The 11,396-nt window shown below is 31.2% G+C and overlaps 1 protein-coding gene across 1 annotated transcript; it reads left to right on the forward strand.

Annotated features, from left to right (window-relative positions):
* Positions 1 to 602: 602 nt before the first annotated feature.
* On the forward strand, positions 603 to 10,592 carry LOC132741642 (UMP-CMP kinase-like). The gene is made up of 7 exons (XM_060729863.1): positions 603 to 684; positions 3,810 to 4,005; positions 4,502 to 4,648; positions 5,461 to 5,598; positions 5,935 to 6,011; positions 6,644 to 6,740; positions 7,887 to 10,592. The coding sequence occupies exons 2-7, from the start codon at positions 3,928 to 3,930 to the stop codon at positions 7,929 to 7,931; spliced, it is 582 nt and encodes a 193-aa protein (XP_060585846.1). The 5' UTR covers positions 603 to 684; positions 3,810 to 3,927; the 3' UTR covers positions 7,932 to 10,592.
* The last annotated feature ends 804 nt before the right edge of the window (positions 10,593 to 11,396 follow it).

The following is an 11,396-nucleotide window of genomic DNA, read 5'->3' on the forward strand; positions in this document are numbered from 1 at the left end:
ACGGAGTACAATTGTGATTGATATGGAATTTTGGAGTGGCAAAACTATCGCGGGTGATCAGCATAATGGTTGTTGCGGAATAAGATGTGCAGGATTTGACAAGTTTTATTAATTCCTGCAGCAATTAAAAACTGCATATAGAGACTTATATATTACTCTATAAGTACATGTATAGTATATATTGAAAGAATTTGGTATCCAGGTCTCACGTACGATTTCACGATTGATTTTATTTTCCTTGCTAACATTGGTCATATTAGGCTGAAATAACATCATAATGTTGTTTTGTTTTGTTTTTGTTTTTTTAATGCTTATATTTACTTAAGTGCGAAATTTACAAATTGAAATAGAAATTACAATAACAACTCAGAGACATAGATAACTATAATTATAGTTATCTATAAAGATGTCTGTGAACAACTGGAGGATCAATATTTGGATAATTTTTTAACGCCAAACTGTATAGTATTATCTTGAAAAGAAATAAAAATATGATTGTTTTTCTTTTTCCTAAAATTCCATTTCCATAAGCCATTTCAAGTCCGCGCGTAAAGAATATGAGAAATTTTGAAATTCGGACGACAACAACATGTAATATGGTAAATATATTATACTCTGCCAAACAAATAAATTGCACTTCCGGGTTGTCCACGTTAACCTATTTTCACGTAATATTCCAAAAAGGTGAGACTAAATTTATTATTTATTGTCACATATACGTTTTACGCAATAAGTTTTGAGTGAATTTTGTTTTTATGCAAAGCAACAATTTTGAAATCGTTTGAAACTTTTTTTTTTTAATTTTACTTTTGACAACTCTAGACTAATAAAGCATAATTTTCAAGTCTCAAGTCGATCGATAATTAAAACAGGCGGGTGAAAAAACCCGAACGGGCTTATGACATAAAAAGTCATATTTCTTAAAAAATAATAAAGATATTTCTTTTAAACTTTGTTTTTTTATTGAGCATAATAATTAATATCTGACCATGCTGACATAAACAGAAAGAAAAATAATTGGTTACTGTCACTTTTTTGAGAATTATTTCCCCTTTTTCATGTTTATATGACACATAATTTTTGAAGAAGGCAATGGTACAATAGTGAAACTGGGATTGTACGATGGTGAAAATGCGATGGTACGATGGTGATGGTACGATGGTGAAAACGCGATGGTACGATGGTGTGTCCGTGATGGCAGGATGAGGAAAACATGATGTCACATCGCGTTTTCACCAGCATACTATCGCCGTTTCCACCATCGTACCATCATGCATCACGGGTAAAGACTAAATTAAAAGTAACAATTGTCCAAACGGAACACCGTAAATACAGTGTTTTTTTTTCTTTATATAACTACTACCCTAAAACGGTACCATTCCCAATAGAAAATAGACATTAAAATTTCCAATGTTAAATTCCCAAAATGGCTGTTTAAAATGCCCACAAGGCCAAGTGATTTTTCTAAAATCATTTGAATCCAACATATTCATATAAATCACCACTCAATAGTTCTATTTTGACAGTAGAAGCTGTTAGCTATCTTTATTCATGATGTCTAATCTCATTTGTAGCTGAAAAAATGCATTAAAAAAATTCCCAATTTTAGTCAAAGTAACGCATTTTTCCCAATCAGTCTGGTACCGGCACCATTCCCAAAGTAGAGAAAAAAAACGCTGAAATATCAGAATAAAGATATAGAATTTTAATATATAATTCTATATTTCATGTTTTTGTATTTTTTCTGATAAATACAGAAAAATATTGGAAATTCATTCAGAATATAGCTGGTGTTGAGTCTTTGTCAATAAACAGATTTTTTGCCAGAAATTGACACAAAAATAGAGAGGATCTGTGCCATGGTCACTACATTAACTGGAACTGGAAATCAATTTGAGACAGGGGTGGTGGGCTAAAAATGCAGGGCATTGAATGGTATGAAGATAGCACAGATATATATAACACAGGTCAGGTCAAAGATGCTTTGTCCAAAAATGGGCCTCAGTAGGAGGTAGGAAATGCCAAGAAAGAGGGTGGAAATATGGGAATGGACAGTAAATACTTAATACATGTATATAGGATATCATACCTGACCAACACAATATACATTAACACAAGAACACTAATAAGATAGTAAGTCATGAAGATGGGTACAAGTTTCACAAAAAGGAGCACTGAGGAGCACATCATATATGACAAAAACTTGGGCTATCTTTCACCTGCATTAGGCTAAATTAGCTTTCACCTATATAAGGCTATGAAATTAGCATTCACCTATATATAAGGCTAAACTGTAGTTCCTAGAAAAACAATTATAGAGCTGAAATTCATGTTGTTATCTGTTATGCATGCATACAGCTTGTGTTTTTGCCTTAAGCTTCATTTAATTACTGATGAAATCTATATCAGATATTAGGTAATGTCCAAATCAATTACATTATGTATGAGTAAAAATATTGATATTGTGGTCATAGCTGTATGGTTCAATCTTTTTCTTAGTTCATAAAAAGACTTTAGCATACATGTGTGTATATGAGTTTATTTATACTCATCACCAGTTGTCCATATGGGAGAGTCCTCCTTGACAGTGTTAGTCATTTTGGATTTTGGAGAATAATGCAAGATATTACATAAACATTTCCCAATTCCAGAAGCTTCTCCTGGTTCTTTAGCATGCCAAGTGTTTTAGCACTCCTATGAGGGACCTTGATTTAAATTCTCGGAAAGACTGCTTAGTAATTTTAGTTGTCCAGCACAGGATTCGGACCACAATGTTGAGATTCAGACCTTAAGCTGAGTGGGCAGGTTATAATGGTGAACCTTTATCATAAATTATTTCATGCTTAAGTAGCGACAGACCTTTCATAATCCAGCTGAATAGTTTCTTTGACATGAAAAACTTCAAGCATGAAATGCACAAAAATAAACTTTTTTTATTAAGTAAAGCTTGTTTGTTTAGAATATAAAGTTGAGTTGGCTGTGGCGTTGTTGTCGTGCAAAAACTTTGATATATCCCATTATACAAACATTTTACAAGTACATTGTAATCAACATGAAACTTGGAATACTTTCTTATCATGATTAAGTGCAGTTGTTAGCCAAGGGGCATGATTCTGAAAGCAAAATGTTTTGAGTTACATTGTATGCCCCTTTTTGACTAAGAATTTTCAACAGACAAGCATTTACACCACATGCTGAACTCTTGTTGTAAAAAATGCATCAGATATTACTTCATATTATTTGATTTAGCAATTTTAAATGTGCTTCAAAGTTGTTTTCTTAATTATAACAAAAAAAAGGTAATTTTCTAGTTTTATTTTATTTTAGATTTATACTAAAATGATGATGTTCAATCATTTTTGATATGTATTAATTTATCAGATTTATTATCCCAAGCATCCTCAAAAACAGCGAAATAAATTTTCCCTTAATTCATTTAAAAAATTGTATTTAACAAATAATAACTTCTGTGGGTGCACTCTTTTTGTTTTGTCTCATTTCTGTTTGATAAGATTTCATCATGACATGTTTATTTGTTGATTACGATCTTTGATCTTTGGCATATGTAATCAAATGGCCTTAAGGAAATTTAATAAGATAATATTTGTTATTTCCTATATATTGTTGACAATAAAAGTTTAATTAAATTCAAAGCAAGTATAAGTTTGTATAAGTTCAGATGTTTAAGTTTTTAATTTTTGACTGTATTTTCATTATATTATAATTTTACTCTTCTTTCAGTGATATCATTTGTTTGTTTTGTGTTGTTTTTTTTTTTGTGTGTAAATATCTTGGGTTTTTTCTTATAGGAATATTATTTAATACAGAGTCAAGCTGGTTTCTTTGGTGAGTTGTGTGTTACGAGGACTAACTGCTGCCTCAACAGTTGGACGTATATCTTTACGAAGTATTCATACCTCGAATATCATGGCCAAATACAATGTATTATTTGTGCTGGGTGGACCAGGGGCTGGTAAAGGAACACAATGTGACCTTATAGTTAAGGTAAGAGTGCTTTAATTAAAGATAAGAATGAACAATTATTGTAATCAAATTAGTATTCAATTTGTTATAAATGTAATTTCTGACGTCAAGGCAAAAAAGAAAAAAGACAGGCAAATTAAAATGATTAGTTCTGTTTCTCAGGCAGGTATGACTTGTATGTTTTTATACCTAGGCAAAGAGTGTTTTTGAATGAATTTATTAAAACAAAGACCAAAGAATGATGACCTGTTATGATTACTTTTTCATGAAATAAATTTCTATTATTATTTATACCAGGTACGTATGTTAATATACGTACCTGTTTATACCTCTTGTTTTAATTACTATAGAAATAATAACAGTTTGATACAGTTTTGAAAAGTGATATAATTTAGCTTCAAGCTTGCACCATGCAGATGTATAAATGCAGTGAACTTTATTGATCATGTATTCATCGAATGCTTACTTTTTCATGTTTGATCAATGTAAGTAAATTCTGTCATTTTCTTTTCTTTAGAATTACGATTATAAACATTTGAGTGCAGGGGACCTACTGAGGGAGGAAAGACAAAGAGCCGGGTCACAATATGGGGAGGAGATTGAGGGCCATATACGTGCTGGTACCATTGTACCAGTAGAAATAACTTGTTCCCTGCTTCAACGTGTAAGTTTTAAAAAAAATATTTTTCTTCTTATTTTATTGCCCATCATTACTATGGCTTCTGACTGTAAATTCTTTCATGTGAGGAAATAGCTGGGACAAGTGGAAGGGCAGGTAAGTCTGAACTTCATTATTTGATGAGCCGTCATCTCACAGTTTACATGTACATCACATACCGGTATTGTCACCTTTGTGCAGTAACAACTTAACTCCTTTAAAAATTATGAGGGCTTGCATGTAAGTGCAGGGATTTTTTTGGGCTTATTTTGTAGCTGTTATTGGGTCATATTCCCAATTGAAATTAGTATATTATTTTCCCAATCCACAGAAAAATATTCCCAATTGAAAGTTACAAAATAAAAATATTGAATATTGAATTCTAAAATCTTTGAAAATAAGAGCTTTTTCACTGTAATAGTGCTTAAATGTTTTAAGATGCAATCCTAGACAGTGATTGTTTACATTCATTTAATCACTGCAAAATTTCAGTCATACATTTTTCCCAAATTTTTATCAAAGCATCGCCGTGATTCCCAATTCCATGGGTATGGGTCATGTTCCCAAAATCCCTGAAGTGGCAATGAAAAAAAGCAGGCTGTCATGTAGAAAGGTATTTTGTAAGCAAACAAAGTTTCAAAATGAAAATATTTTAGATCAAAATTAAAAAAAAAATGAATAAGAGACAGATTTACGGGTGCAAGAAATCGTCGCCTGTAAATGATAATTATTTCATAAGGAAAATGGTGTTTTTAATTCTGATTAAAAGTTTACATTATAATTAGATGTATATTTAAAAGGTTAATTTTTTTATTCAGGCAATGGAAGATAGTGGCAAAAAGAATTTTTTAATTGACGGTTTTCCAAGGAACAAAGATAATTTGGATGGATGGAATAAAGCTATGGACGATGTGGCAACTGTAAGACGTGTGTTATTCTTTGATTGTCGTGAGGATGTAAGTAAACATTAAAGGCACATTAGTTGAGCTGAATTGACTAAACATTTCAAAAAAATAAAATGGACTGTTAATTTTAATAGTGATTGACCAACAGTTTGATATTAGAAAATGGTTGAGATAAAATATAATTCTGCCTGAAATATAAAAAGACTGCCCCACTCTTTAAAAATTGAACATTACAGGTAAATTCTGATTGATATTTACAGAAATTTTGTTGGGCCACTTAAGTAATTGATTCTTCATGCCAAGTAAATTATAAAAATGAAAGGTATTATTATTGATATCTATTTTCTAAACAACAGAGCAAAATAACAAATTATACTATATTTGTAGGTGTGTGTAGATAGATGTTTAAATAGAGGTAAAACAAGTGGCAGGTCTGATGACAATATGGAAAGCTTAAAAAAGAGGTATTTACATTCTTATATGAAGCATTTTGATACTAGAAAAGTATACCAGTTCTTTATGATTACTCTTGACTTTAATTTCAAATATTTTACATTCTTTTATGAAGCATTTTGAAAAGACTTGAAAATAGCAAATTTAACCAATTCTTGATTGTTATTACTCTTTAATCTCAAAAAGGGATATTGTTTTATCTGTAAGGAAGTCTGCTGTTTGCTACATTGAATTATTTTAAGTAAAAGAAGTATTTATACATTTTTTCCTTATCATAATATAGTAGGTATTACGATATCTATATGCCCTGAATTACAAGTAGACTGTTCCAAATTCAAAGCCATATACACCTGAATATTTATAATGAACATGTCCTGTTTTGAATTTGGAATCACCCATTGTTAATAAAAGGGGTTTTGATATCTGAGTGCTGAAATGAAGATTGCAGCAGTATAGAGTCTGGTTATAGTCAAATATACTAGTCTCCATTGTTCTAGACTCCAGTGTTTGTGAATTTACTAATTAATAGTATATGAAATATTAGTGCTTTTGTACTTTTATACTTTTTCTTTTTTAAGAAAAAAAAATATTTTGTCTTGTTATTTCAGACTTTACAAAAAATCTTTTTGTTTCCTTGTTTCAGAATTCACACATATAACAATTCAACTATGCCAATTATAGACCATTATAAAGCTCTAGATTTAGTGAGTCATTTACATGCAGAAAAAACACCAGATGAGGTAACTTATATTCGCTTATCACTCATTTGATACCATAGAAAAGACTAAGTACATTTCTTTTGTTCTAGTATCCAACAGAAAAACAGCATTAGGAACTCTACATTTTATCTTCTTTACTGCCCTTTATAGCAGCAGGGGAGCATACTCTTACTCATCAATTAGTCCTGTAGTGGTAGATGTTTCTTGTGATATCATTTGTGTTGAATATCGCAGTATTGATATATCAATTGATACAATATTAATTTACAATTTAGAATATTGATACAATTTTAAAACCCATTTCTTCATGTCTTGTGAAAATATCACTCTATTTTGTGCAAAGGAAAAACAAAATCCCTTTTCTCACTTTTTCTTGCCTTAAATTTGAACACTGGATTTAATTTTCAAAATTCTGTAAGATATCATAACAAGTAAACATTCGTTTGTTTGGTATTGTGTATTTGTGATGTATGAAACATGCTTGCATAGACCATAACAGTTTAAATAGTTACGAATATTCAAATGTACAAGCTATTGAATTGGATATATCGTCGATATTCAGCATTCGATATATCAATACAAAATTTTCCATCAACAACAGCCCTTCTTGTGTTTATGTGCAAAACATAGGTGCAAAATGTTTTCCTGTGTGTATATATAGAATTACAGATGCATCATTTGCTGTCCAGGATTAATAAGAATGTAAGCTGATTATCGTAGGTGCCCGCTCATGAGAGTAGAACCATAGTTCTTTCTCCACCAGTGATAGCTGAAAAAATACAATATTACTGTAACAGCATTGTTGCGACTGAGAATTTTAACTCTAACTGCTACTTATTTGGGTAATAAAATTAAAGCATGAAGCAAATGCTTGCAAAATATTGATACTTGTATTTGTATTTGCTTCATAAAACCGTACAGCTGCATGTTATTGAAATTATTGCATTCTGGCTAATGTTATTCTGTAGCTGATTTCATCATAATTGAGCAGCGTCATGACAAAACCAACATAATGGTTTTGTCATGATGCGGCTTATATTTCTGAACAAAGTATACAAATCGGATTTCATATCTCATGTATCAGCATATAAATTTAATTATTACTTTTCTAATAATAGCATCTCAAAATATTATTACATCATTTTAATGTTTATTTTCTACTTACAGGTTTTTGACGATGTCAAGAAAGTTCTAGACGAGTTGAAGTTATGAAGGACTTAGTGCGGATTTATTTATATATTTTTTCTTATCAAATGTGGGACTTTTAATATGTAGTACATGTATGATGATTTTTAAAAAGAAACTTTTTATTAGTGCTTGCACAGTGATTGTGTTAAGGTAGAAATTTATAGTTTGAGGGCGGCTTTTATAACATATGCTACGGAATGTCTTAATCTACCTCTCACAGTCTATCTAATTCTTTCCTTGCATTCTGATGACAAAGTGAACAATTCAATATATTGCACTACTTTTAAGTAAGTAAAACTTCCTTGGCCTTTGGACACAGGCTTTAAATGCCCATTTCATGCTTCTGAAGATTTTAATGCAGGAAAAAAGGTGCATTAACACTCTAATACATATTCTAACAATTAAGTTATCAAGCAATCAAGTGCATATTACACGATATATGCACAGCAAATAAAAAAATATGCTTACATGTCTGATATGACATCAATGAACTAAATGCTTCAGGAAAATTACTTCTATGCTAAATATATTCCAACATATTTTTATCAATTGTCATTTTTATTAGCAAGTTAGAATGGAAATAGGTATTAATTTTTTCTTGCATTATAGTATAATAATGCACAGTTTACCGTTCAAATGCTTTGAAATTAATTACTCGGGGTCTATCGGCCTTTACGATTATATTCCTCCACATTTGAACTTAAACCATGCATTATTCTACAATGCACTCAAAATTGCTATCTATTTCCTAAACAATATAAAATACATCTGCCTAGATTTCAATAAGTTTACTATATTGAATTAGTTCAATATTCATCTAGATGCAAGAACGATACAATATAAAAGTAGCATAGACAAGTCAGTATTGCAGCCAGCATTCTTAAACAGTTTAAGTATTAAAAGACAGTGTGATTGCTTTACAAACCAATGCTGGACTCTATAAATTACATTGTAATTGAAAACAATTAAGGATAAATATATTATGTACATGTTTTGTAAAAGTTATTTTAATGAAGTTTATGTGTTTTAAATTGATCCATTACAACCAAGTGCTTTCCTATTTTAATCAGGTTCAGTGCTTTTGAATTTTGAAAACATTGTTGGGGGGGGTAATTGATGCAATAAAGTGTGTCCCACCTTTGTGAATATATACAAAGTTTGCTGTGTAAAATTACATTTTTGACAATATTTTTGTACAGCTTGATTGTTAACACATACATGACAGTAACTATCATTGAGAAAAGAGAAAATATTGAAAATATGGAAAAGAGGACAGCTAAAAAAAACTTAAACTAAGTTTTTGTTAGAGATAAAGGAAAGTGCATCATGTCTCAAAGCTAAAGAGATATTCAGTCTTTAAAACAGTATTTGATTTTCAACAAGGTTGAAGTTAGGAAGTCAAAGTTTTCCTTTAATTTTGTAGTCTGTAAGAGTTTAGCATTGCTCATCAGATATTAACATAGACCCAGCATGGTCACAGAATAAAGGTTTATGTTACTGATCTCTGTGGCTGTAGGTTTGAATCCCTCTTCAGAGAACTGAGAGCATGTTGGTTCAGGTATGTGTCCACCCTTAGTTTCCTGAGAGGAAGATATCCAGCTAAGCATAACACAAGGTGGATATACCATGCATGTCTTAGTGCATTAAGTGTGTTACATGATTTACTGTTGTGACTTTTATGTAACTCTCTTCATTATGCGGAAATCAATTATGACCTTCGCTCTCCCACCCTGAAAGAAATGGCGACTTTGTATTATGGATTGTTGTACCCCAGCCAAAATCCAAGCAATATGGGGAAAGAGAGATCATAAATTCCACACTAAATTCCTCTGTACTGCAATGTTTCCCTGCTTCAGAATAGTTTGGTGCCAGAACAATATGGCCACATGAATCAGAAGTGTAAATTAAGCCTAAGGTAAATAAGTGGCTCATTGGCCCCACTATCTCCCAGGATTGGGGGCAGCATTTAGGTCCCCAGGATCTAAGTTTGGGGAAGAGGGCTTGTGTCCCCACTATCTACTAGTTGGGTTGGCGGCATGGGTCTCAACTGTCTTCCAGGAGTGAGGGAGGAGACTTGGGTCCCCACTATCATCCAGAAGTGGGGAGTGGGCTTGGGTTACAATTGACCGATGCATTACTAATTTCAAAGGCACATAACTCTTTATCTTTTTATCTCAATTTTAAACCCCATTTTTGTAAGCTTTTTATAGTTGATTTTGTTAAGAAACATTGTTTCACAAGCTGAGTTGATTTTGTTAAGTATGTTTTTTCACAAGCTTATTGCTTTTGTATTATTTATTTGTAAAAATTATTAATTATATGAAGAAATCTGAAATGTTTGAAGAACATTGTAGATGCTTAGAATTGTTTATAGTAATACTATTCAATGTATTTTTTCCAATATTTTGATTCGTTAAAGTGGGATAGCTTTGATAGGGAAATGGTACTACTTAGTAATTTGTTAGTAGTTTGTTAAATAGTAAAAAAATAAGTAGTCAACTGCAAATTCTATAATTCCCTTTAATATACCAACATAGTAGTTTGTTAGAAGTTTTGTGAAACATTTTAAAGTATTTTTTTTTATTATATTCTTTAAGTAAGATTATAAAGTATGTATTCTTCACAAAACAATGGGATATGTAAGTGATTGATGAATAGAAAATAGAATGAATCGTAAAAAATGAATCTTTAGCTTTGTTGTTTATTTGTACACAAGTTTACATTCAATCAAACTAGCTCACAAAATATTGGTGGTTCTACTCGGGTGCCGTTCTAGCTTGAAATAATGCTTGGAAGGGCATCAGTTCTGAGGTTTTCCTCCACCAGTAAATGCTGGAAAGTTGCCATGTGACCTATACTGTGTTGGTGCGATGTTAAACCGAATCAGATAAAAACTTTAGTTTCACACCTTTAGTATTCGTAACAATAATACAGAACTATAAGTCAATTTTCAATATACATCTCTATAGTATTTGTTATAACTACTATAGAGGTATATATAAAATTGTCATTAAGTATTATTTATACTACATGTGGAAATTTACTTTATTTTTGGGGAATATTCCACTAATTTCAGCTGTTGGTAGTATCAAATCACAACTAACAAAGAATTTCAATGTTTGGCATTGGATGAAAAAAATCTTGAAGACTAGGTATTACAAGTGACAGAGGCCATAACTAAGAGCAAAACAAATGGAAATAGATGAAATTTTATATGAATAATTCTTATGGAAATAAACATTGATGAAAACCAGCGTATCAGTATTGAGAGGCAATTTAACTATTTCAAGTTGCAAAGGGCCATAACTCTTATAATGCTCCACCAGATATTGAGAAGCATCATTTCTTTAATAATTCACGAGTTTCATTTAATCAACCAATTATCAAATGTCTTGAAAATGGAAATTTTCCTTTTTCAAGGTAACAAGATGACGTAACTCATAAACCCAGTAGTGGATTGTTTGGTGGGCCTCATTTCCTAATCTTTAT

Source organism: Ruditapes philippinarum, unplaced genomic scaffold (assembly GCF_026571515.1).
Source record: "Ruditapes philippinarum isolate M1 unplaced genomic scaffold, ASM2657151v2 ctg592_1_1_1_1, whole genome shotgun sequence".
NCBI lineage: Eukaryota > Metazoa > Mollusca > Bivalvia > Venerida > Veneridae > Ruditapes > Ruditapes philippinarum.

Excerpts from the sequence above, each read along its gene's own strand:
- LOC132741642 (XM_060729863.1), top strand. The coding sequence starts at position 3,928 with ATGGCCAAATACAATGTATTATTTGTGCTGGGTGGACCAGGGGCTGGT. Across the intron at positions 4,006-4,501 it reads AATGTGACCTTATAGTTAAG|AATTACGATTATAAACATTT; the intron begins GTAAGAGTGCTT and ends TCTTTTCTTTAG. Across the intron at positions 6,012-6,643 it reads ATGGAAAGCTTAAAAAAGAG|AATTCACACATATAACAATT; the intron begins GTATTTACATTC and ends TCCTTGTTTCAG.